At 42.9% G+C, this 27636-nt stretch overlaps 1 protein-coding gene across 4 annotated transcripts; it reads right to left on the reverse strand.

Moving 5' to 3' along the window:
• Positions 1-191: 191 nt before the first annotated feature.
• On the reverse strand, positions 192-27636 carry ECHDC1 (ethylmalonyl-CoA decarboxylase 1). 4 transcript variants are annotated; one of them, XM_081187789.1, is made up of 6 exons: positions 27462-27636; positions 17667-17888; positions 15163-15305; positions 10416-10468; positions 8624-8704; positions 192-614 (listed from the first exon to the last, which is right to left on the reverse strand). In XM_081187789.1, exons 2-6 carry the CDS (start codon positions 17884-17886, stop codon positions 209-211), a joined length of 903 nt encoding a protein of 300 aa, XP_081043915.1. In that variant the 5' UTR covers positions 17887-17888; positions 27462-27636; the 3' UTR covers positions 192-208. The 4 variants fall into 4 exon arrangements, with proteins under 4 accessions (XP_081043915.1, XP_081043912.1, XP_081043914.1 ...); XM_081187786.1 differs by lacking the exon at positions 27462-27636 and adding an exon at positions 27320-27454; XM_081187788.1 differs by lacking the exon at positions 27462-27636 and adding an exon at positions 27099-27297.

Below are 27636 nucleotides of genomic sequence, written 5' to 3' on the forward strand. Positions count from 1 at the left end.
TCCCAGCATTTCTTTTATTATTCAAGAACAAATTTCCCTAATCTCCACTTTAGCTGTGATCAGAGTATAGGGGGCTTATAATCAAATGTCCCAGAAAGTTAATGCCCACTGAGTTGATATGATTCTTAACAGTTTCTCCCAAATCCCTGTTTGGCAGCAGCTGTTTGTTTGGAAAAGAAAGATCAAAACCATTTCTTTTGTGTGTCATTTATTTATGTTTTGTTCTCTGAGCCAAAGCCTGTAAATTGGCAGGCCCACCCCAAACAGTTCCAAAAATCTCTTTTTCGGTCATCAAGGCAGCTTCTAACTGCAGCTCTCGTCCTGCAGAAACCACTTTCTTCACAGCCTGAATTACTGCAGGAGGGCCCTTTGTGTATGGTCTGAGCCATGTACGTGTTTCTTCCAGTGACTCAAGTTCATCAGACGAGGACAACGCGGCTTCTACCAGGCCAATACGAAGGGCGGTCTCTGGATCCACTTTTACAGCACCACTCAGCAACTTGAGGGCAGGGCTGCTGCCAAGGATTTGTACGAGCCTGGCAGCTCCTCCCCAGCCTGGTACTAAGCCCATATGCTTGTGGACAAATCTAATTTCGCTCTCCGGGGTCATTAACCTGTCAGTGAGAAACAAGTATTCAGTTGTTAATTTATACTGAAGCTTAGCAGTCAAGCCATCTCAGTTCTCTCTGCCTCATTCCTATGCAAAGCACAATTTCGGATGGCAAGATGCAGACTGTAAGTGTTTTCTAACGTTAGGCAGGCTAATGCTACATCAAGCAAGCAATTTGCAGAGACTGAATCCAAAGTAAGGCAAAACAAATGGATCACTTTGAAAGGGAAGACAACAACCTTTAATCCAAAATGAGAAGCCAGCACTTTTCTATTAGGTTGAATATTACCTTTCAGATCAGAAATATGCAAGGACAGATTCTTATTACCACCTCAGCATGGGTCAGGGGTTGTTTAAGGACAACCTATGCTCATTTTCATCGACTTCAGTCTGAGGAGTTGCAATGAACACATATCTTCTTCTTTGGCAATCACTCGTAGCCGAGTAAGATTGTCTTCCATAAACATGGTTTTAACCATGAGTCTGTAAGTGACTGGAGGCCAATTCTGGACCCACACGTCCTTCCACAGTGTGGACATTGGTTCAGGGGCGGGAGTTGATCACGGTGTGGATTTGCCAAGTATGCCTTCCTCTTAGCACGTTTCTCCCTTGAGTTCGAGTGTCTTCAAAGTCCATGACACCTTTGGTAAAGGCTGTTCTCCAACTGGAGCACTCGCAGGCCACTGCTTTCCAGTTGTCAGTGTTTATACTACATTTTCTTAGGTAAAGGTACCCCTGCCCGTATGGGCCAGTCGTGACCGACTCTGGGGTTGCGTGCTCATCTTGCTTAAGAGGCCGGGAGCCAGCACTGTTCGAAGACACTTCTGGGTCATGTGGCCAGCGTGACGAAGCTGCTCTGGCGAGCCAGCGCAGCGCACAGAAACGCCGTTTACCTTCCCGCTATAAAGCGGTACCTATTTATCTACTTGCACTTAGGGGTGCTTTCGAACTGCTAGGAGGGCAGGAGCTGGGACCGAACGACGGGAGCTCACCCCTTCACAGGGATTCGAACCGCCGACCATACGATAGGCAAGTCCTAGGCACTGAGGTTTTACCCACAGCACCACCCACGTCCCTAGATTTGCCTAGACAGTCTTTAAAGCTCTTAATGAACACACATAAAACCCTATGGGCATGGGGCTGAAATCAGATGGCAAGACTGGGAGGGATTGTTTTGCCATGAAGCAGCCCATGTTTTGCTGGGCTTTCATAGCTAAACAAACTTTTGTGGTCATCAGGATTCCATTGGTCCCATTTTTATTTTTTTTTAAAAAGGAATGTCAAATATGCTAAATGGGGCTTACTCCCAAGTAAATATGCACAAATTGTCAGCCCTAGTCCTAGTCTGTAGATTTCTTCAAAGCCCTAGTCCAAGTCTGTAGATTTATTCAAAATATTCACATGTTAGTGAAGAATCCAGGCAGCACGAGAATCAAGAAGTGATGGGGAAATCAACAGAGAAAAACGAGATTTTGTTCTATAGTTCAGTAAAAGAGAGAGAGAGAGAGATGGCAATTCCTATAATGGTCAGGACCTTGCCTTTTTTTGCGTCTCATGTGAATGCTCTTTATTGTGCTTTAAAAATAAGAGAGAGAAGCTGAGGTTAATGCCACTTTGCAGAGGAAAACTAGTGCAGTTACTAGCTGAATTGGAAAAGGGCAAGCAAAATGATAAAGGGGCTGAAGTAACTCCCCTATGAGGAAAGGTCACAACATCCACGACCCCTTTTTTTGGGGGGGGGGAATAGGGCAAATAAGGGAGAGAGAAAATGATATGTGCAAAATTATGCATGGTGTGCAGAAGGAAGGTAGACGTTTTTTCTCTCGCACAATACTCAGGGACACCTCAGGAAGCCGAATGTTACAGGTTTCAGGGCAGACAAAAGGAAGTGCTCCACCCAGCACACAGGTAACTATAGGATTCGCTACCCCACAACATAGTGGTCGCCACCAACTTGGACAGCTTTAAAAGGGCCTTATACAGATTAATGGAGGACAAGACTATCAAAGACTCCTGCCCGTGATGACTATATATTAGCTCCAAAATCAGTGGCGGTGTGCCTCTCACTACCAGTCGCTGGGGAGAACAATTAGGAAGAGCTGATGCTGCACTCGTGTCTTGCTTGAGGGATTCCTGCAGGCATCTGGTTGGCCACTGAGAGAACAGGATGCGAGACCAGGCAGGCCTCTGGTCTCTTCCTTCTGTACTTTGCTGGAATAGGGCCAGAGACTTGAACAGGCTTGCCACAGTAAATTGCTCAGCAGCACCCGCTGGCCTTCGCAGCTCACGTCTTCCACAACATCTATGGACTTACCTTATTGCGTACTGTCGTTGTGGTGATAAAACCTTGGCACAGTCAGAGCGGATATCAGGGGGGAGAAAGAGAGACAGTCACACATAGGTCAGGAAGCAGGAAGGAATGAGGGGTGGATAACGGAGGGGAAGAAGAAAGTGAGCAGCAGGGGTGGCGGTTATGAAGAAGGAAGAAGGAGGCTGAGATCCGGATTATGCAGAAGACAGAGACAATATGCAGACTGAGAGCTTCTGGAGGAGCAACAATACACACATTGGTTTTATTTGCTGGGTAGGCAGAACTCTGAGTTTCTCCCACTGATTTTAACAGGAAAAAAAGATTAAAGGAATGTATGCTGTAACAACCTGAACATGGAAGGCATAATTTTTGAGAGAAGAAGCAGCTGCTGCCACCATTCTCCATGCTTCCCTCTCAGGCCTACACAGGAAGAACATTATGTGGACATAAGCCAATATTATCACGTGCGCTACACAGAACTCAGTCATGCAGACAAATAATCTTCTGCACTGAACATGGACTTTTAAGGTTGTCTGGAGAGTGCCCTGTTTAATATGTATCTGCTTGAATCTGCTTTCAAATATGGAGAGATTTGTCTGGATTATTGCTATTAATAGGTAACAAACAGAAAAAAACACCAGCAACTAGACAATAATCCAAAACACTGTGGTCCATGCTGCTGGGAAAATGGCAACTCTGGGCTATATACATAGAATTGTAGAGCTGGAAGGGACTCTGAGGATCATCTAGTCCAGCTCTTCTCAACCTGTGGGTCCCCAGATGTTGAACTACAACTCCCATCACCCCTAGCTAGCAAGGCTCCGTCAGGGATTATGGGAGTTGTAGTCCAACAACATCTGGGGACCCACAGGTTAGTCCAACCCCCTGCAATGCCAGAATATGCAGTTGTCTCATACAGGGATTGAAGCTGCAACCTTGGCCTTATCAGCACCATGCTCTAGCCAACTGAGCTATCAGACACATTGTTTGAAGCAGGATGGAAATTGACCAGCACACAACCAAATTAAACCTAAGGGAAGGGCTGTGGCTCAGGAGTGGAGCCCATGCTTTGAATGCAAAGGGAGCCAGGCTGAATCCCCACCTTCTACGGGTAGATCTGAGACAGGCTGAGGTCAGGCAGACTGAGTTAGGTGGAGTCATGCCCATTTTTCTTAACAGGACAGCCTCCACGGCTTGCAGCTCTAAAAACGTGTTTAAAATGCAAATGATTTAAAAGGCCGGTCTGACTTTTGCAGGTCACTGCAGATATCATGAACTCAGCTGACCAATGGAAGATTAACAATGAGTATCCCTCACACTTCATGCATAAAGCGATCCCTCTGCTTCTTAGCCTGCACCTTATTTCTGTGAGCACATCATTGGCTCACATGAACACACTGCACCAAGCTCGCAGCAGTGTTTTGTCAGCTTACATTTCTCAAGAAGAGCTCATATGTGAATGCTCGGTGTGAAATTTAGGCCATATATTTGTAAGAAAGGAGAACTGTGAACAGAGGAAACTTCATTTCGCATTAAAACCATCTTGTTTACTGGACCGCTGCTCTGGATTTAAAAAGAAGAAATAAAAAGACCATAACAACGCCTGTGTGTTCCTCTCTAATGATATGACTTGTGATTCAAGTGGCATGGTCTGGAATACTAATGATTTTTACAGTTTTCCTAGAAGAGAAGGAGAAGCAACCTAGAAAATGCAAGAATTTGATCTGCCATAGCTCCAAAGCTTTATTCACGGGCAAGCAGGGGGAGTGAGGAGAGGAGGGGAGTATGATGGAGCCACATATCTCAGAATCTACTTTGGTATCACTTATGCACACAACAAAGCTGTGTGTATTCTGCCCATGTACAAATTGCTTTGCAAATATAAAATTCAACATACCGTATTTTTTGCTCCATTGGACGCACCGGACCATAGGACGCACCGGACCATAGGAGGGGGAGAACAGGGGGAGAATTTTTTTTCTTGTTCTCCCCCTCTAAAACAAGGTGCGTTCAAGGTACATTCCCCAGAGCTTGTGGGGCTGGAGGTGGAGGGAAGTGCTGCTTTCCCCCACCGCCAGCCTCAAAGATCCCTGAAGCCTTTGGAGCGCAGCGCCCCGCTGCCCTGCAGAGGTTTGCGCGCAGCCGTCCCCAAGCTAGAGCAGCGAAACGGAGCCCTCCGTCTCGCTGTTCTGGCTTGGGAACAGCCTTGCTAGCTTCTGCAGGACAGCGGGGTGAAGGCACCCCGCTGCCCTGCAGAGGTTTGCACGCAGCCGTCCCCAAGCTAGAGCAGCAAGACGGAGCGCTCCGCAGTGCTCCGTCTTCCTGTTCTGGCTTTGGGCTTAGCGGCGCAGCCTGCATTCGCTCTATAGGACGCACACACATTTCCCCTTAATTTTTGGATGGGGAAATGTGCGTCCTATAGAACGAAAAATACGGTAAGTGTCTAGTTAGGAGATGTGTAGAGATAAGCTCTCCCACATTTTCAGGCCTGTTGAAGTATCAAGAGTTACAAATCCCAGACACCTCTGGCAGTATTCTAGACTGACTGGAGTGGGGGTGGGGGAGGACTTTACTGATGTAGAGTCTGCTTCAAGAATATCATAGGTAAAGGTAAAGGACCCCTGGACGGCTAAATCCAGTCAAAGGCGACTATGGGGTTACGGCACTCATCTCGCTTTCAGGCCGAGGGAGCCGGCATTTGTCCACAGACAACTTTCCGGGTCATGCAGCCAGCATGACTAAACCGCTTCTGGCACAACGGGACACTGTTTAACTTCCTGCTGTAGCGGTACCTATTTATCTACTTGCAATGGTGTGCTTTGGAACTGCTAGGTTGGCAGAAACTGGGACAGAGCAACAGGAGCTCACTCTGTCGCACAGATTCAAACTGCTGACCTTCTGACCTAAAGTGTCTATAAAGGTCTAGGCTGTGCCTCCTCCATTTATCCAGACAAGGTAAGTGTAGGTTATTCAGGATAAAAACCTGCTCAGCATTTTATTTTCTAGTCCAGTTCAAAGGTCACCTTCTCCCAGAACAGGGTGATCAGTGGAAGTGACCTCCAGCTTACAAACTTCTGCTTCCCAGCTCTGCATCTCCCTTGAACTGCAACAGAGAAGGGGGACCTGAGGGCTTCGTTCACATAGAGGGTGTGCCAGCAAGTTTCTCCCTATCTTCCTCGGATTTCTTTATTCTTCCCTTACCAGAGCACTGTGAGACAGAGCCGCAGAAAAGCCAGCCATGTAATGTAGTAATCAGACCTATGTTAATGCCCTATTCTCCGCCCCCCCCCTTTCTATATCATTGCTAGTAGCACTGGGTGGAGTTCGAAAGTGATTGAAGTTAAAGCCATATCATCAGTTAGCAGAAGCATTAAACATGAGATATCAAACTGAAGTTTCCCACCTCAGGCCAGCTTGTAATTATACAGTATTTCATGCTTGTAATTATACAGTAATATCTAAACTGTGTGGCTAAATGCAAAGCTATTTTTAATTGATGCTTCCCCCCCCCTTAAAAGAAGTTGAAAATTTGTTTCTGCACAGAGCTCTTCAACTTCTTTTTCCATGCCATACAACCTGATCGTAGTATGAGGCCAAATTATTTTATGTCAACTGCCTAATTACATAGATTCAGACACAAGGAGCTGACATTAGCACAAGAATCGAACACAAAAGGAGGATGGCAGGTAGAGGAAGTGATCCATGGGTTATGGGTGCTTTAGTTGAGATTCCTGCATTGCAGGGGGTTGGACTACATGACCCTTGGGGTACCTTCCAACTCTACAATTCTATGAACACCCAGTACCCCTGACCAGTGGCCAAGCTAACTGGGCCTGAACTCCAAATGGCCGGCATTCTTCTGGCATGCCTGTAACATTAGCTCATCCTCCAGCAGCACATGAGCATGGTGAATGCCCAGCCACCTGGAGAGCAAAACCAGCCTGTGACACTTCCACTTCCACCTGCCACCCCAGCTACCAGAAAAAGGAACTCCCAAGAGTTACAGGTTAATTCACCACCTGGGAGGGGACAACTAGGGCTTTTTTCAGCCAGAACTTGCCGGAACTCAGTTCTGGCACCTCTCAGGTGGGCGCCATTGCCATTCTAAGAGAACAAGTGTTCTAGAAAAATGGCACTGGGGACAACCACTGGCTAACTCTCCTGTCACCAATGAGTGAGTTTGTTATTTATTTAGTAAGTGTCTATCCCACTTTCTCCCCAAGGGAGAAGTTCTCCCCGCTTGTCATTTTATCCTAGCAACAAAACTATGTGGTAAGCTAGGCTGAAAAACAGTGACTGGCCCAAGGTCGCCCAGTGAGCTTAATGGCCGAGTGGGGATTTGAACCCTGATCTCCCAAAGCCTAGTCCAATGCTTTAACTACTGTACCAAACTGGCTGTTCAGGTCAGCCTGTTTCGCCCTCCCCTGCTTTCCACCAATGCATGCAGTCTGAAAGAGCAGTCTGACATGCAGGGGGAAGACCCCTGGGTTGTCAGAAGTATTCAGTCAGCACCTCACCCCCAGGTTTCAAATGAAGAAGTTTTTTTATTAAAGTAAGAGATGAAGGTATAAGGAGAGGAGAGAGAGAACAGGTAAGATAGCGTAAGCAGAAAAGCAAACAGTTTACTGTCTAAACAACCCACACTAGACAACAGAGCAAGGATTACCCATGATGTTGAGGAGATGACCAGGTTTTTTTAAACCCTGTAGATACAATTCTCTATTCAGGTATGGCTATGTGCACTCAGACAATCACTACAGGCACATGGGGACTTGACAAGGGATGCCTAAAAGGATGAAAGGTTGATACTTCTCAACAAGCTAGGAAGGAGGAAGTAAAAAGGTGACAGCAGGGAGAGATTTCCTAATTACTTCAGGTAGACAGAATCCGGGGTGGGGGGGTGGGGCGTTTCAGCTTGCAATGCTACAGAAAAGTTACTATGTAATTGGGAATCTATGCCATTAAAGAGACAGGCATTTTGTTCTCAGGCTTTTCTCCAAAATGAGCTGTTCAAATATAAAGAAAGGGGGTAGTGAAATTGCTTGACTAAGCCACAGGAAGTAGTGATGGCCACCCATTCAGATGGTTTTAAAAGAGAATTAGAGAAATTCAAGGAGGATATGGCTATTAATGGCTTCTAGTCAAAATGGTTATGTTCCACTGCAGTATCCCTCTGTATAGTGGTAGGTGGGAATAATGAGCGGGCAGAGGTCTGTTGTACTCATGTCCTCTTTCGGGCTTCCCATAGGCATTTGGAAAGCCCCTGAGGGAACAGGATGATGGGCTAGGTGGGACTTTGGCCTGATCTCTTCTCATGTTCTTATGTAACCAGTTCTCTTATTGTGGAAGTTAAAAAGATTCCTTGTAATCCAACATTTTCACAACATAGGACAAAACACTCAAATGGGTGTAGGCGTTCCCCTTAAAATATTCCCTTTTATTTATAAAAAATTGTTAAATTGCCATTCTATCAACATACACTCAAGGCAATCTATTCTATTTAAAGCCAAGAGCAAACAGCACAAAGGATTGTTTAAAAAAAAAACCACGATACTAAAATGCTACGGCAGCATGAAAGAAAAGTGCTAGGAGAATGAAGTAGATGAGATTTTATCTGCCACTCTTTCCCTGGGAACAATCCAAATGTGTAAAGAATGTCTGAACAGGGTCCCAAGTCTGCTCAGAGATGCATTTAACCCTACCTGAAGTCACATGCAGTGGTGAGTTCTGCTCCTCCTCCCAGAGCCTTCCCTTGGACTAAGGCAACTGTAATCAGAGGTAGCCTACACAAAACGGGGAGCAAGAAAGAAACCATTCAAAATTACAACTACAGTCAAAGGGTTAAATGATCCAAAGGCATGCTATTCCAAACCAAGACAAACAATGGTTTGTCTTGGAACGTAAGCATGACACATAAACATCGGAAACAAAAGCAATTATCATAGAAACAGTAAAAATACCCCCCCAAAAAAAGAGCAGAGATCTGCTTCATATTTGTTTTACGGTTCTCTTTTGTAGGCTATCTTGAAAATCTAGATTAATAAAATTACGTTTTAATATTTTTTATTTATTTTAAAAAAGGTGAAAATAAGCATTAAAGTGCGCACACATTGTGAAGACTGCTGGGTGGTGGGGGGAATTGTAAGCTTTTATGTTTTTCAGACTTTATGGAGGACTGGCACCTGTTTAGTTTTGTCCATTTATGGTGCCCTGTCATGACACCCCGCCCCCCAGAAAGCTACCTTATCTCTGCATATATAAATAAGTTTCACATAACCAGAGTCAGACATTCTGTTAAATTTTCTAATCTTTTTTATTCTGTATGACACATTTAGAAGAACAACTCAAAAGCTAATACAGTGGTACCTCAGGTTTCATATGCTTCAGGTTACATACGCTTCAGGTTACAGACTCCACTAACCCAGAAATAGTGCTTCAGGTTAAGAACTTTGCTTCAGGTTGAGAACAGAAATCGTGCTCCAGCAGCGCAGCAGCAGCGGGAGTCCCCATTAGCTAAAGTGGTGCTTCAGGTTAAGAACAGTTTCAGGTTAAGCACGGACCTCTGGAACAAATTAAGTACTTAACCCGAGGTACCACTGTATGTGGCTAGTGTGGTTTTGAGCTCTCAAGAGGCCAAAATTAGAAATAGTATATGAAAGCTACAGCCCCCAACATTGACATGAGCTGATAATGAAACTCAGTTATAAGACTATTCCTTCAAATGTGTTGTGAAGAACTGGGGACTGAGAGGTTACTGGCTACGAATTTTGGGGAATTCATTTCCTAAGCTCCCTCTCCCACAAGTTTGCCTCACGGTCTTTCACCCTCTGTCACCTTTTTCTCGTGTGACCTTGGGCAGTGATTCTTCTATGCAGCAGTAAGTCTGCATTCTGTTATAGAAACGTCTGAAACAATGGGGAACAGGATTAAATGTCAGAGAAGGATGGACTTTTGTTTCTCATCTGGAAGTCCTTAGGTCATTCTACAAAAAAAGCCCTCATAAAACTGAAGGTCAGAAATAATCCAAAACAATAGCGGCATGAGAAATACGGCTTCCCAGTTACTAAGAGAGCCTTAAGAAATGCTGGAGAGAGAGAAACCTTTGTGGGGGTGGGGAACAGATGGTGGATTAAACTAACAGTCTCCTCCTCTGCACATGTTGCTTCCATACCCCTATGTAGGTTGTGGACATACTGCTTGCCAACTTTTAAGAGATGACTTCAACACTTTCTAGAAATTGAGGCAGAACTTTCAGGGGGTGATATGTCCCTGCCCCTACCACCAAAGGCTTTGTTGTCATTTCGGAAAACTTCAAGAGTTGTAAATGTCATCTGCTTATAAGAACCAACGTTTTAGTTTCCAACATTCTCCAGGCTTACAAATTATGCAACATGCAAACATGAAATGCCACTTTTGGATTTATTTATTTTTTTGCTATGGCTACAATTCAAGTTGTTGAACATTTTAAAAGTTAATCAGACAAAACACACTAACCTCATGAGTCTGGTTAAGGTGTTTTGCATGAACATACACATGTCCATCCCATCCTATAAAGAAGGAGGAAAACAGTTAAAATTATCCTGAGGTACACAAATGCCCAAAGGGAATAGCTGCTCTGGAATGTTCTACTGATTCCAACTGAGCTTACATATAATAAATTTCCTAAACGTTTTGCCTAGGTTCTGTACTCTAAACTGTACCAAAGACATTGTGCTCCAAATCAGCTACTGACTGCTACCAATGGCTCCATAAAGATGCTAAATAGCACTGGAGACAAAATAAGCACTGGGACATTCCACAGCATAACTGCCAGAACTCTGGTGCTCGGGTCCTGTTTACAGGTTTCCCACAGGAATCTATCCTGTTGGCCACTGTGAGATCAGGATGCTAAATGAGATGGCTCACTGGCATGATCCAGCGAGCTCTTCTCATGTTCCTTAGACACATAGTCATCCAATGCTACTCTATGGAACTAGCCCTGCAGGTAAGTACAGAACCAGTGCAGAATAGCATCTGCAACTACTAACCTACAGAGCTAATTCAGGAGGAATCTATAGTTGATGGTCTCAAATGCTGCTGAAAGATAAAGCAAGAGTCACTTGACCTTCTCCGATGGTCATCCATCAGGGCTAGCAAGGTCAACTGGGCTGCAAAACCAGGTTCTACCAAAACTGGTAAGGGCTAGAATAATTGGTTTCATCCAAGAACATCTGTACTAAGCACTTTCCCAATAAAAGAGGTCTTTGCATTTAGGTGGAAGGTGTTGCCTGCCATTGGATCCAGGGCAGGCTTTATTAGGAGTGGTTGCAGCACCACCCTGCCACATAACGATGCATTAACCACTTGCTGGACCACCCACTATTTCCTCCCATCCAAGCGGGTTAAGAGGGCAAGTCAGCATTGCTACAAGCCCGTTGTCCACATTGTCAGGCCCCAGTGGAATGACTGACTGGAGAAAGTGTTTGGTGACCAAGTGGGAGTGACTGGGTTAATGGTGTGCTTGTGTGTGCTGGTGAAGATGTAGTATGGGTTGGGCGATATTAAATTAGTGCGTATTATATGATTTATGCAGATGTAGTACAGAATTTGGGTGGGATGGTGAACAGTGAGGCGAGTGTTGCATTTTGGGTCAGGGTGTGCCTTGGCAAGGGAGAGGCTGAAGAGGGAAGGGGCTCCTGACTAAAGACAATTCAAAATGTGCTGCTGTGTTTTTGCTTTGGGCGTTTTTCTTTTTGTTATCTTGTATTATCTTGTAGTTTCTCAGGCTGTTTGTTATATAAGCATATTGCATTTGTTATTTTGTACACTGCTTAGTGGCTGAAATAGGGACTCTGCAGTCTCTAGATGCCAATTCCTAGCTTTTACAATACAGAGGCTTTTTATTTTGCAAAACATTTTTAAAAAATGAATTTGAGACCCTCAGCCTTTTCTGTTTTTATTTCTATCTATTTGGCACATATTTTTGTTCTCTTCTTCATCTACCTAAAGATAGCCTGAGTGGCTGTACATCTCTCTCTCTCTCTCTCTCTCTCTCTCTCTCTCTCTCTCTCTCTCAATTTTATTGCAGTTTTGACATGGTATTGTTGTTGGCTTGCATTCACTTTTTAACTGTTGTAAGACACTGCAAGACAGCTCAGGGTGAAAGGCAGATAGCAAACCCTATATATCAATAATATAATTAGGAATACAAATTCCATTCATAAATGAAATAGGATTGAATAAAGCTGAAGAACAAAGACATTTTCCACCCTAAGCAGTGATCTCACTATTTAACTTAAAAAACACCCTGAGCAGTGCACAAAGCAGGCCAGAAGAGAAGTCTAAAATGTTGATGAATACAAAGATGCCTGTGTTTATGGAAGGGAAGGGGGGGGAAGAGGAACTATTCATAGTGAAAAGTTTCAAAACAAAGCCACATTAATGATCTCAGAGCATTTCTGCTTCTACAAAGTAAGACTGTCAGCTGGTGCTAACTCTTGAATGGCAACCAGAAGGCGGACTGGTGAGTGCAGGCCATTATTAATATCTTATTAATTAAATGCCATGGAAGGCAGAGACTGAAAAGGCTTTGGCTCTTGGCTTCAGTTAAATGAGCCTAGTAGATTGAAGAGGAGCCCTTAATGAATAAGACCAAAAGCACCTATCTGGTTCAACATCCTATTTCCCATGGTGGCCAATCAGATTCCTCTAGAAAGTCCATAGGCAGGTGAAAGGAGGCTGCATATATAGCCGTTGTGACTAGTAGGTAGCCACTCATGGCCATATCTTACATATCAAACATTCTCCTCTGACAAAACTGGCTGCTACAGAAAGACATATTCAGTGGTTTGGGTAGTTCTTTCAGAGAAGATTTCCAGTTAACATTTAGCTGCTCTGCACCGCACAATAAGTTAAACTATGGGTTACTGAGACCACACAAACATGTGAACTCCCAGAGAAGAACTTTGCTTCTCCCCAGTCCTTTTTGCTGCAATGCTGTGTTAAGCTAACCAATGCCAAGTAGCCAAGTCATCAGAGGGATGGCCTTTTCACCACTGCTGGAAAAGACCAGTGACATTTTTCGTATTTTCTCAACACCCACAGGGCAACACCATTCCCCAACAACAAAACCTGTTTGCGACCCTGTAATATGCTGTACAATAAGCCTGCAACTCACACACATTTAACTTGTGAGCTTTAAGCACTTGGCAATTTATTTATTTTTAAACAATTTAAAGAAGGGAAGAAAGGAGGCAGGCATCTGGGAAGAAAAGACTTTTCTTGCCATTGTACCCAACGTGTTTTTGACTATATGCATTTTGGCTTTAGGTGCAATCCCCAGAATGTAGGACTTACTGTAATTATTTTCAAAATGTGCAGTGAGAAACATCAAGCAAGGGTGAAAATAAATTACTGCCAGGCAAGATATAGTCTGAAAACTCACACTCAAGGTTCTTGAAAGACACTGGGAGTTCTGAGCCATTATTTAGAAACAACCCTCCTATGATTCAGATACCAGAAAGCAAAAGAACCTCTCACTGTAGTTAAACAGAGGGTGATATGCAACATTTGTCATATTCAGAGTAGGCTTAAAGCCACTGATTTCAAAATGACTAATGCTGGATATCAGGGAATTCAGCCAAGTGAAAGGAATTTCAAAAAGGAGAGATTACAGCACATGCTTAGCTCTCCTGTTGTGATCAATGGGACATAGAATGTGAGATAACTTTATACAGCTAATTACCAAAGTGATTTGGGAAGTCTGACATGCTTTCAGAGAATGGAATTTAACAAATACTTTAAAAAAAAAACCCTGAAAAAACTGAGCTAAGTCTGCTACTGAGAAAGTGTTTTAAGCAAATCAAGTCAGACCTCCCTGTTTCATACTGTGAGGAATATACAATGTGTGGTCCATGCCAACAAACCCAGGAAACAATTTTATTGAACCAAATTTGGGTCACAGTAATTGCACAAGTTTATGACTCACACCAAGGAGTAAATTTATTTTATTTCTCACATTTTGGAAATGAGATTTCCAAAGGATAGAAACATACAGCAATCAGTTAGGAGAGCACTGTCTTTTATTCTTGCTGTAACAATAAACAAAGCCAGTCATTTCATTTCGCCCTGAGGAAAGTGAGAGCACTTTTCAACGCTGGCTTGAAAACCGCTGTGAATTGACATGTTACAGCACTGGACAGGTTACTCAGCACTAATGACAGCTTTTAGTTGTCCTACGTCGCTTTATGGATCCAAGTCCTTTTTTAAAACCTAGTATTAATCCTGCCATTATTTAAACAAAGGCTGTGGCTGAATTCTTGCAATGAGTGAGATGTGATTGCAGGGAATAAAATGGACAAATATCCTCTGTGGCCAAGAACAACAACCAGCTTGATACTGGGAATTTCTGCCTCATCCTATGCAGGTTTACTCAGAAACCCATCCCAGTATGGGACTTACTTCCAAGTGTGCATAGGATTGCTGCCTGAGGAATAAAATAAACCTTGCAAAAATCTTCTCAGAAGTTGTCCCATTCAGTTCAATGAAGCTTGTTCCCAGATAAGTGGGTACAGTGGTACCTAGGATGTTGAATGGCTTGTCTCCTCAACAAGTCGGCTCCCGAACGCCGCAAACCCGGAAGTGAGTGTTCCAGTTAGCGAATGTTTCTTGGAAGCCAAACATCTGATGCGGCTTCCGATTGAGTGCAGGAAGCTTCTGCAGCCAATTGGAAGCTGCGCCTTGGTTTTCAAACGGTTCCTGGAGTCAAACGGAAGCCCGGAATGGATTAAGTTTGACAACCAAGGTACCACTGTATTTGGAATGCAGTCTAAATAGCTTCCTTTTAACAGGAGTCTCCCTCCACATAGATTTCATTCCCATTAACTGAACTGCAGGTGAAGGAGACCGATCCACTTTAACAGCTTGGGAAACCAATCAAGCTCATCTTACTGTCTGCAACCAGTCTCATTTCTCTGAATAGCCTGAGAAATTTTAAAAAGTTTTAAAGAAGAAATGGAATAAGCTGGAGGATTTCCAGTGCGGAACTTCTGAGTAATAAATCAAAGACACAACCCCTACACTTGTACTACTTGCAATTTGTCATTCACTTCTGAAATGCTGACAGCACATTCAGCATCCAGACACAAAACAGAATAATTGTTATTGTTTTCTTATGATGATTTGCAGGGTCATCTTTCATTGAGGAACAAGTGGCTCAGAACATTAAACAGTGCATGAGAAATTGATTTCTACTATCACTTACCTGTGGGCTGGACAGCGCCCTGACGGCATTCAGATCAGACCCTGAACAAAAAGTGTTTGCTGCACCACGGACAATCAGCCCTTTCCCATCCGTCCAGGTTTCCAATTCAGCAACCCTCTCCTGTAGCTCTAGCATCATCACACCTGCCATCAAAAGAAGGAGCATGTGAGGGTCACCTTTAGAATGCATTTTATTAGAAAAACTAGTTTGAAAACTTCACAATTATATGGTTCTATGATAGTGGCAGAAAGTGAGGAGGAATTAAAGAACCTTTTAATGAGGGTGAGAGGAGAGCGCAAAATATGGTCTGAAGCTCAACATCAAAAAAACGAAGATCATGGCCACTGGTCCCATCACCTCCTGGCAAATAGAAGGGGAAGAAATGGAGGCAGTGAGAGATTTTACTTTTTTGGGCTCCATGATCACTGCGGATGGTGACAGCAGCCACGAAATTAAAAGACGCCTGCTCCTTGGGAGAAAGGCGATGGCAAACCTAGACAGCATCTTAAAAAGCAGAGACATCACCTTGCCAACAAAGGTCCGTATAGTTAAAGCCATGGTTTTCCCAGTAGTGATGTATGGAAGTGAGAGCTGGACCATGAAGAGGGCTGATCGCCGAAGAATTGATGCTTTTGAATTGTGGTGCTGGAGGAGACTCTTGAGAGTCCCATGGACTGCAAGAAGATCAAACGCATCCGTTCTTAAAGAAATTAGCCCTGAGTGCTCACTGGAAGGACAGGTCGTGAAGCTGAGGCTCCAATACTTTGGCCACCTCATGAGAAGAGAAGACTCCCTGGAAAAGACCCTGATGTTGGGAAAGATTGAGGGCACAAGGAGAAGGGGACAACAGAGGACGAGATGGTTGGACAGTGTTCTCGAAGCTACAAACATGAGTCTGACCAAACTGCGGGAGGCAGTGGAAGACAAGAATGCCTGGCGTGCTCTGGTCCATGGGGTCACAAAGAGTCGGACACAACTAAACAACTAAACAACAACAATGATAATGACATATGATTCTATATGAAAAGGCTATACTATCAGCATCTATACTTTCTATTTTTAAAAAACATAACTCCTATTCTTTGGGGACTCCAGGATTCTGTCCTGGCTGCACCTCTTTACTACGCACTTTAGAAAGTGCTGGTTGAAGGAAAATGCCAAGTGTCCCTCCAGGGGAATGGCTGGGTAGGGGTCACCACCAACCTTTTTTTAAGCCACTGGGCACATTTGGAATTTTGAGGAAGTGCTGTGGGTGCCAGTCACATGCTGCAGGGCATATAGTCTCACAAAACAATGCTGTGGAGTGTGACGTAACATGAAATGGCTGCTGGGAGAGCATGATATAATGGCTTACACATCTTTTTTTTAAAAAAACAACCACCAGAAAAAGAGACAGGACTAACCACAAAATCATGCTGGCCACACACACAGACACACAACCTCCCAGAGGAAAAGCATTATAAGTCACTGTTCTACATGCTCACATGTAGATGCTCCTTGCACTTCTCTAGTGAATTTTCGTCTCTCTTGGTAAACTTGTGGCTTGACATTTTTAATACCCCCCCCCCGATGATTTAATGGATTCTCAATATGGTATATTTATTGATTTGAATCCTTTATTAATTTATTTATTAGTAACCTATCCAAACTATTGAAAGAATGTAAGTGTGCAGTGGCCAAACGCCAGCCAATGGGAGAATGTATCAGTATTCCAGGGTCTCCACTGTTGTAAGTTTCTAGCTGTAATTCACAGTGAGAGGACTTGACCTATGATTTCCTAAATCCTCCACCCCTGTGGTCATATTTCAGTCTCCATGGTCAGCAGTGATTAACCCCTTTAATGCCAAATACAGCACACAGGTCTATAGAAAACTACTTGTCCAGCTGTTATGCCCTTTCTCTGGAACACTGAGGATGTCAGAGCAACTTCCAGAAGCAATACAAGACATTTTGGGGTTTTTTATCCATGCTGGCATTCAGTAGTAATTTCTAGATCAGAATTTGGTTAATCCACCTGCATTTCTATATTGGAAATCCTTATGAATATTGCTTTGGACTTGGAGCTTTAGGAAAAGACCAGGCTATGAATTTAAATAAACCAAGAATTAAGTACATTTGGGCAGATATATAAAACAAAGAGAAAAGAACTGGGGCATCTGGCTTCAGGCTCACTGAACTGTTGTGACAAAAGGCTTTTTCAACATCTACAGTGTGGTATTACAGAGTCCCTGTGAAGAACACGACCCATTTAAAATCTCTGTGATTGCAAGATAATTCTCATCACATCTGAAGGCAAGTGTTAAGGAGTCATTTCTGCCTTTGCACATACTTAAGAAGAAGCAAACACATATTATTAAATGTATTAATAATTAAGAAAGCATTCACTTATTTGCTATACTAGACACCCAAGAGCTATCACTCTCTGGGCATCATACAAAGAGGAGAGAGAAAATATAAATGTACATAACAAATTGCAAAAACCATCCACAACACATTGCTAATACCTGTAAACGCATTCATAAACCTTGAATTGTTCAAAGTCAGTATCCCAATCCCATCATCTTCTTTAGAAAGGTCAACAGATCCACCTGCAAATTGCTGAAGCTTCTTCTTTACTTTCTCCTCCTCAAAGCCATGAGTATGGCTATGGAGAGACATACTCACTTGTGGCAACAATCTGCCATGAGTAATTCGATGAAAACTCTTCCATAGTAAAATGGTCATTTCTGGAAAGGAGCACAGAGAAGAAATCAATCCAGGTTGATGATGCCTAACTGCATCTTATTTTTCAGACCTATCTAAACAAAATAAAAAAAATCCTTCCAGTAGCACCTTAGAGACCAACTAAGTTTGATATGGGTATGAGCTTTCGTGTGTATGCACACTTCTTCAGATACACTGAAACAGAAGTCACCAGACCCTTATATATAGTGAGAGGGTGGGGAGGGGTATTACTCAGAAGGGTGGTGGGAATGGGTGATTGGCTGATAGGTGTCATCCACACCTATTCAGCTACCTGAAGGTACAGGTATATCCCTATATGAGCCTGCCTGGGTGTCAATATCTTCAGTGAGGGGCCTTCCTCTTGGCTCCACCACCCTTACAGACACATTTGGTGGGGACACGAGAGAGGGCCTTCTTGGTAGTTGCTCCCACAGAAGGCTAGGCTGGCCCCCTCCCTGCTTTCCTTTCGTTGACAAAGACTTTTTTGTTTGAGCAGGCCTTTGGCCACTAATTGGCTGTTGCAGCAGGGTCTTTTAATGGCCAGTTAAGTATGTTTATTTTCTGCTTCTCTTGTTGCATTTTCAAACAGTTTTATGTTATTTTGATTCAGTGCTGCTTTTAATATAGAATCTTATTTAATAGTTGCTATTATTTTTTACTATTTATAACTAACTGGTTAGTTTTTTTAGCTGTATCTGTTTCTAATTCATGTTGAAAGACAAAATAAAAATAAAAATAATTTTTAAACAAGTCAAAGGGCAGGCAGCAAATGTGGACATTACAGCCAGGTGATGCTCAGGAGTCATGAACAGCAAATCACACAATACAAGGTATTATCACAGAATTACTTTTCTTTCCCCGCACCCCACCCCTCTTCTCTAATGCTAGTCACTGGCACACCATGATTTGGGTCAAGCACAAAAAGATTGATATTTTCAATAGATTAATCTGAAAAACACAACTGCCCCGGAAAGTCTGATGTCTATTAAGATATTAATATTTTATTTTGAATAGAGTTCTTAATTTATGGAATGTCTGACATTTTATCTTGCAGGCGTTCAGCAATATAAATGGCCAATTAGCATTTTCATAATGCCTCTTTGATTTATTCCACATGAAACCAATCAAGTGTGTTTTGAAGTTCTCCAGCGATAACTAGGTCACCCCTTGAATTTTTTGCCATAAGTCTAGTAAAGCATAACCACTAATAGTTCGATACCAACACCAAGAACCCAGTCAGACATCAGCACCCCTCCCTAGCCACAGTCCCCACCTTCTCTACTAAACTATGGCTACTTAATGGCTTTGCTATATTGAATGCTGGAGAAAAACCAGCAACTTTAATTGTTAAGTTGCTACTGCTACATATAAACATTCCCCTATAGCTTCCAGTTACTACTATAAGATTAGCAAATTTGATAAAATGGGATTAGCACTCATGTACATCCCGAGTAGGGACGCAGGTGGCGCTGTGGGTAAAACCTCAGTGCCTAGGACTTGCCGATTGCATGGTTGGTGGTTCGAATCCCCGTGGCAGGGTGCGCTCCCGTTGCTCAGTCCCAGCGCCTGCCAACCTAGCAGTTCGAAAGTACCCCCGGGTGCAAGTAGAAAAATAGGGACCGCCTACTAGCGGGAAGGTAAACGGCGTTTCCGTGTGCGGCTCTGGCTCGCCAGAGCAGCTTCGTCACGCTGGCCACGTGACCCGGAAGTGTCTGCGGACAGCGCTGGCTCCCGGCCTATAGAGTGAGATGAGCACACAACCCTAGAGTCTGTCAAGGGCAGGGGTACCTTTACCTTTACATCCCGAGTAGGTTCACAAAGTATTCATATGAAAAACCATGGTGCCTGGGTGATGCCTTTTAAAATATCTATTGGATTTATTCTAACCAGATACTCCATTGTTTGCATGTATTCCACTGACATCTCCAATTTAAATAATGCTAATCTTGTATCACTGTTCTTTGATTTATTATTTTAAATTGCTTTAATTTTATCTCAGTTGCCCTGATAGAAGCTATTGGGTACTTTTTATTTCTCTCTCGTTTTTTTAAACTTGGAGGGCCTGTTAGGCATTTCATTAACAAGACAGATGAGTAAGTCTGAAGGTATATGTTAAAATCAGCATTCTTCCTAGTTATTTCCCCAACAAAGTGACTTTCTACCTAACCTAGTTTCACCTGCAACTGCTAAGGTTTTCAAATCCCATTCAGGAAAAGCAAACCCTGCAGCATTGGGGGGGACGGGACTCCTCCCCGATACAGAGCCATCTTTAAAGGATATGAAGATTCAGGCCCAAATACTATCCACAAAGCTACCCTACGATAATTGATTTGTTTCCACAAACAGGAGAATGATTAAGGTACAGTATTTGTAAAGACAACATCTTTCTGTTTCAGAGTTAGGCTCTGAGGCTTCCTGAATTAATACCTGACAAAGTTCCCCCATCCCTGCAAGATTCATGAGCCTAAAACACCAAAGTGCTGAAAGTTTTCTGCTTTTTAGTTATTAAGAGAGATTATATTATAACCCAGCAAAACCCTTACTTTCCTTTCCCTCTGGTAATAGCTAAGAGGAAAAGTTCTCAGCTTTTAGACCAATAAAAACTGGAATGGGCAAAGGTATTTTTTTCCCATTCAGTTTTACCTCTGAACAAGACACGCTTCGCCTAACCTAAATGAGAAAAAAGGAGATGAAGATAGCAATCACCACCAAAAATTACATCTGCTCTCTTTATTGTTTTTCCTTTTATCTAACTTAACATATATTTCACTTCCCTAATTTCATCCCATTTCTTTTTCCCCACAGGCATCATTACTTTGAAGTGCTCAGTTTTTTGGATGGCAAAGCAAGTGCTTTCAGATTTACATAGAATTCATTTGTTCTGTCTCTTTCATGTTCTATCGAGATTTTGGATTTTCTTTAGCCAACTGAAAGCCTACACATCTCTTGGCCTGGTTTGAGGAAAAGTTAGAGGCAAAATATTCCACATGGAGTTTTATGGTTGTTTTTATGATGGTAGTGACTCCCTTGTTAATTAATAAAATTATTTACTTTTGATGTTATTTATTTTCAAATGAATAATTTCTTTCTTTCTCTTTCCCAAGAGGGCTGATAACATCAGAACATCTATGTACACCATTTTTTTCAGATGAATGCATATTTACTTTTTACCCTAACACTTATTTTGAGTATTTATAAATTGCCTCTATATTTTTAAAAGAATCCAACATGGTTCACAGCACACATTTTTAACAGCCAGATACAAACCCCCCCACATTTGCTTCCCTACCCACATAAATTCATCTGAAAATGAATAATAATCTCCCTTCTCTCCAGAACTATAATCCTAGCTAAAAATAAATATTGAGTTCATTTGAAGGATAGGTGACAACCGATTTTTCAAAAAAACAACAACACGCAAAATATCTTATTTAGAATTCAGTCAAATATAAATCAAAAGCTATAAACCACAATGGAGATTTATTAATTATTTATTTCATTTATTATCCACCCATAAGCCTAAGGTACCAAGGTAGGGCACAAGCATTTAAAATACAGCATTAAAAATAGTTTAAATGATATGACAATCACAAGAATAGGGTGGGTCCTAAAAATACGCATCTCAAGTGTCAAAGGGCAGGGTAAAGAGGTGCATATTCAGCATTCAGTGTAAACTGTACAGTGAAGGCGTCAGACACGTTCTGTGAAGAGGGAGTTCCACAGCTTATGGGTTGCCACAGAGAAGCCCCTGTCCTGGGCTGCTTCCCCTCCCCCCCCCCAAAAAAATATGGGGCAGCAGAACTACCTAGAGGGCGCCCTCTGCTGATCTTAACATTTGAGAGGGTCTGTAGGTAAGAAGGCGGTCTTTCATATATTTGGGGCCTACAACATTTAGGGCTTTAAACACCAACATGTGCACCTTGGATTGGGCCCCAAAACGAACCAACAACAGATGCAGCTGTTCTAAAAGGAGGCTTACTGTTACATGCCACCTTGATTTCCAAGCAGTGAAAGATGCCAGAGGTTCCAGCGGTTACTTAGGGTTTGGTATCCTTGGAATATTTATTTACACATATATACAACCTGGACAGAGGTTGGAGGGGTTCACAGAATTAACACCCCAACAGATCTTGCTTCTCCGCTCTGAATGAATGAATCTTTATTTGCATCAGCCATTGGCCATAGCAATAAAACAACAATACGATATACAAATAACAGAAATCAAGTCAATTATATAAAATACATTTGAGGGTTTTAAATCAATAGTCAAATAATGGATCTTATTCTGATTGCTTCAGCTAAAATCCTTGCAACCTTTGCTGTCACCTGCTCATCTTGATCTGCCAAGAGAAAGAACACTGTGGCAGTGGCTGGGCAACCCAGAATGGGCAATAAAAGAGGGGTGATAATCTCATTCCTCAAGTCTTTATAAAGAGTGCAAGCGACTCTGCTCTGTTGCCAGGAGAGCCTCAAAAGTCCAACACAGAGCTAAACATGTCTCGCTGTCCTCGGCTTCACCACATCCTCCTCGCTCTTTTGCTCACTCACACAATTCTCTACAATGTAGCAGCCCTTCCTTCCTTCCGATTTGGTTGCTCCGGACAGCTCTTCCCTCTGAAGTGCACATCAAGGCACTAGAAGTAGCCCTCTGGTCTCTGTTTACAAAGGACTCGCTGGACCAGTTTCTTATATTTGCATCATATACCTTAATCTTCACCACCCTAAAGTCAGCAAAACTGAAAGGTCTCAGCTGATTTTCAAGAGTTGTTCTGGCTAAGCCTTTGGTGTATTTTCAAATGTTTTGAAATAGTAAATGCGTTGGCTCTTTAACCCTGTCTGTATGTGGCCACTACACAGGATCATGGAAGCAGGAAGCCCAAGAACTGAAGTCTCATAAATGCAACCAGTGCTGAGGACTCAAAGTGCAATTTTTCTAGAAAAAGAGGCACCGGAACTCACCATGAACCCTTGTTCTCTTAGAGTGGTGCCGGAACCCAGTTTTTAAAGAACACATGATCAAATGTTCTGGGAGCTGTTGCTTAGTACTTACTTTGTGCTAGAGCCAGGAAGCAGTTTCTGTCTCGACCAGGCGAGCAACAATGGATGCCCAGTTCATAGTTACAGAAGCGGTTTATGGCAAATTGTAAAATGTTTTTATTGTTCTGACTACACAGGCTCACATCAGCAAGATCAGTCACAGAGGTTGGCTGTAAAAACCCTCACTATAGCCAAACCATTTCCAGTTAAAATTCAGTCTCACAAAGGTGAAATAAACCTATATTCCTTCTAATACATCTTTGCTTTGAATGCTCAGCTCCAGACTCGGAGGTTTTGTTACAATCATGTGGTTAAATAGATTTTGTTAAACACAATTAGAAAAGCCGTGCCTTATAGACAGGACATTCATATGTAGCAGCAGGAGTGGGACTGTGCTACTGGCCCAACCCCCAACACTGTGTTCCCTTCATCCTGACTTTCACATGTTGAGCAAAGAGGTCTGAAAGAGAACTGTTGGCACAAGCTCTACACAACTGGGAAGCCCATGCAATCAGAGATGCAATGTTGGGGTGGGGAAAAGAAGCATAGCCCTGTTCCTGCTGCTACATTCAAGTGCCCTAGACACAAGTCAGTGGTTAGAGCTACACTGAAGGTCCTTTAGGACGCAAAGTGGGAACATATTGATCTTTAGACCACAGCAGTGACAGAAAACACCAGGCCTCTCTTGTCTTCAATGCTGTTGGATCAATTCTAATTGACGTTTCCCACACTCATCCCAGTTGAGCACTACACTTTAACCACAGAGCATGGTACCAAGCAACTGAAGGATCTATTTAGCATGGTGGCTTCCCTTGTGTGAGTTGACTACCTTTATCGACAGAAAGGGATGGAGGAAGGAGAAAGGGAGATTCTCTGGTCCAATGCTTTAGACTAATCAGTGCAGACTGTGACCTATAGCCTGAAGGGTTGGCAGATGCTGAATCAATGCGTCAGGAAACTGGAGGAAATGTGCCAACAGACCCTTAGAAATGCCTTCTGTGCCCACTCTCATATAGCTGCATCATCTCAGAGTGGGATTTTTAAAGGAAAAAACAGAACCTGGATCTAGTGGAGATAAGCACAGCAAAAAAAAACCAAAACAAAAAAAAAACACCAAGAAGCACTCCCCTCCCTTAGTCGCGGCTTTCTTTTGTGCTAGAGCCAGGAAGCAGAGAAAACTGAATTGGGCACCTGTCCATGGAATCTATGTTCATGACCTCAGGGGAGAGGAAAAACCCAAGCCAATAACCACACAGCACACTTTTATTTGAAATGGTTCCGACAGGCAAATATAAATTTGTCCCAATTTTGGAAAAATGTGCATCTGAATATATTTGCTAAATGACACACGGGTAAACTACGAGTGTACAGTATATTTGTAGGATAAGAAACTGTTGGCAAAGTGATTCTTTAGGCAGAGGTTGGCCATAAAAAGACTTTTGGCCCTTTGTAAAGTGTCATGCACACCAGTGGGGGTTGATAAATAATAATAATAATGTTCACAAATTTTAACTGCTTTTTTATTCATTATGATGACATATCATAAAATCAGAGGGGACTATGAGGGTCATCTAGTCCAACCCCCTGCAATTCAGGAATCCTGCCCACAGTCATCCCTGGGTGGACTCGAACCACCAACCTTCTGGTTAAGAGCCAGATACACTGACACATTGCGCCACTGGAAGGATGCCTTTCCAGTTGCTAGGTAGACTTGAGGCATCTAAAACGCAGTGTTATCAAATTATTATCAAAGCAGCTTTTCTTCATAGGTTTTCTATTTTACATTCAATATTCATTGGGTACTTAGAATGAATGAGAACACAGGAGAAATGACTTTGGAATGGTGGCTTTGAAAATAGTGATGTTCAAGATTTTAAAACTGCACAATATTAACCTTTGTTTTTCAAAGAACAAATGTAGTCAGAGAATCCATAGAATTGTAGAGTTGGAAGGGACCCATAGGGTCATCTAGTCCAACCCCTGCAATGCAGGAATCTCAACTAAAGCATTCATGACAGATGACCCTTTACAGTGTTTTATACATTTCCCCAATTGGGATCTCAAAGCTTCTTTTTAAACAAGATTGCAGTAAGGATTTATACAGTGCACAACAAATACCCTACATACCACACAGTGTCTCACCCACCTCTCTAGGTTAGAAGCAGTTTTTAGGTAATAACACGTATCAGCCTAAACAACCCCTCACATTTTTTAAAAAGTTACATCTCTGGATTTATGGCTCATTCAATGGATGCAAATTTTCCCAAATAGGAAGCAGATATAAACCTTAAGGAAGAGATCTAATCTACTCAGGTTTGAACATAATTTTTGCCTTAACAGCTGTCATTGTCCATCTCTATTCCCCCACCCTGCATGATATTTACATTTACGGAGGCTTCTCAAACTTCTGGGGGTTAAAATCAGCAAAGACATTCATAGCACAGCAAATCTGGAAATAATCAATGCAGTATAGATTAAACTGGTAGTCAGTTTGGTAATAAAATTCCAAATTAGAATTTCTTGCCTGGCACTGATTTAGAATTCTGTGCACACTCCACACTGACATTTCACTGTCAAATCTTTGTACATTAAGCTTTAGGAAGAGAGATTGTGCAACAGCCTCAGGATATGCTTGAAGAAAACCAATTTTTGTACCATCAACTCTAATTGCCTTTAAACTAATGGAAAAGAGCGAAAATAGTTAAGAGACCATGAAAAAGGGGAGAACTAGAAAGTTTATGCTGCAATCCTTAGAAGTTCCATAGCACATTTAGACAGATAAATACCTTTTCTTCATTTTAAACACGAAATATCTTACAACCTCTTATTTCTCCTTATTGTCTATTATTCAGGTATATCCCAACTTAACAGGGCAGACTCAAAAAGCAGCGAAGGGGATCTCTCTCTCCATCACACACAGTATACTCTATCCAGGCCACCAAGAGTTCAAGGACACATTAATTTAAGGGATAAACATTTGGAGAGAGGAGGTGTGGTAGACAATGGGGTGTGGCCCAGGAAGAGTCCCAAGGGACAGACAGAGAGGCTCAGAGAGTTATGTTTGGTCATTGGGCATGAGGTTAGATACAGAAATATACCAAGCCAGACCATTCATCCATCCACATTGGACTGGTGGGAAGCTTCTAAGGTTCTTAGGTAAGAGACATTCTCAGTCCTACCTGGAGATGCCAGGGGGTGAACATGGGACATTCTGTGCGCAAAGCAGTGCTCTACTGCTGAGCCATGCCACTTTCCCAAGAAGATTCCCCATTCCTGCTCAAAAGGGTTACAAAAGTCATCTAATTCAATCATTGGGCAAAACTCATCCATCACGCCTGTACCAATCATTCCACTTAATCCAGATTGCAGTATACTACATAGAGCACTTTCAGCCCTAAGCATGTTTCATTGGCTGTTAAGTTCTACCAGATTCAATATGGGTAACTCTGAAATAAGTACACTTATGGTTACAGCCAGCATGTCAGAACCTTACAACTCCTTCAGATTCTGAAATTACATCAAACTTTTTACTTTTGAGATTTTGATCATGACACTATAAAAAGAACAAGCCCAAGAACTGTCAGAGGCACCAGGACTCTTCTTTCCATATTAAAAAAATATGGAAATAAAAAAGTACATAAGGAGATGACTGTATCACCCCTGCAGCATATTAAGAGCTTAATTTGAGTCAAGGTTAATGCCTAGATTCCTCTTAGAACACATTGCCCTGCCAAACTAATTATCAATGCATGTGGTAGTTGCACAAACCTGCCACACAATAAACGTTCATGTAGAATTTTGTAATGTGCAAAGCTGCCAGAAGGAACCACGACCAAGCTGTACTCCGTTTTGGGGGTGGGGGGGTAAATGCTATTCCAGCTAACACTGGTCTCCAGCAGGTGGGTCGGGACCCACATGGTTGCATTCCAGGATGGGTCGCAACAGTTGCGCTACCACCGTGCAAATACAGGTCAAGAGTAAACCAAAAGGCGTCCTCACGCCCCCGTTTTAGAGATGTGGGTCTGAAAGCACCCTAGACTACCGGGCTAGAGTCCCACGCAGCCTCCTTTCCCAACCAGGCACGGTTTATTTAACTTATGTAACCATTACGCGTTAATACAAAGGGGGAGACTGGAAGGAGAAAGCCAACCAACAGAAAGCAGCAACTTAATTACAGGAGAAAGGGAAAGAAGCCAACAATTAGCGATTCCCGAAGGGGGAATCGAAAGCTCATTTCCCCAGTGTCTGGCGGTAGGGTTCTTGCAACTAAGGGGTATGTATTTGCAGAGACTAGTCCACAGCAGGAGGAGGAGGAGGAGGAGGAGGAGGAGGAGGGAGGTGTCTGGGCTGCCGCATTCCCGTCCTCAGGCGAACGTGCCTCGCCAGGATCACTAACCTGCAGTCAGCCAGCAGGAAGCGCCGCAGCGAGAAGGGACGCTTCGTGTGACCGGGAAAGGGTTCCTCCAGGAAACCAGCCCCCCTGCACAGAGGTTCCGTGGAACGGGACGGCGCAATGGTAGAGCTTATTTGTTACATACGGATCTAAGGAAAGATCCTCGCAAGCCTGCGGTGAACGGGGTCGGGACCAGCTGTTTTCAACCCTCAGTTTCGCAAGCTAAAGGCTTAAACTAAAGCTAAAGGCTTCTCCGGTGCTGCTGCTCTTCAGGAACAGATCGGTGATTAGAAGCACGCAGCCGTGTTTCCAGTGGAGCA

The sequence above is a fragment of the Podarcis bocagei genome (genome assembly GCF_964188305.1).
Source record: "Podarcis bocagei genome assembly, chromosome: 3".
Taxonomy (NCBI): Eukaryota; Metazoa; Chordata; class Lepidosauria; order Squamata; family Lacertidae; genus Podarcis; species Podarcis bocagei.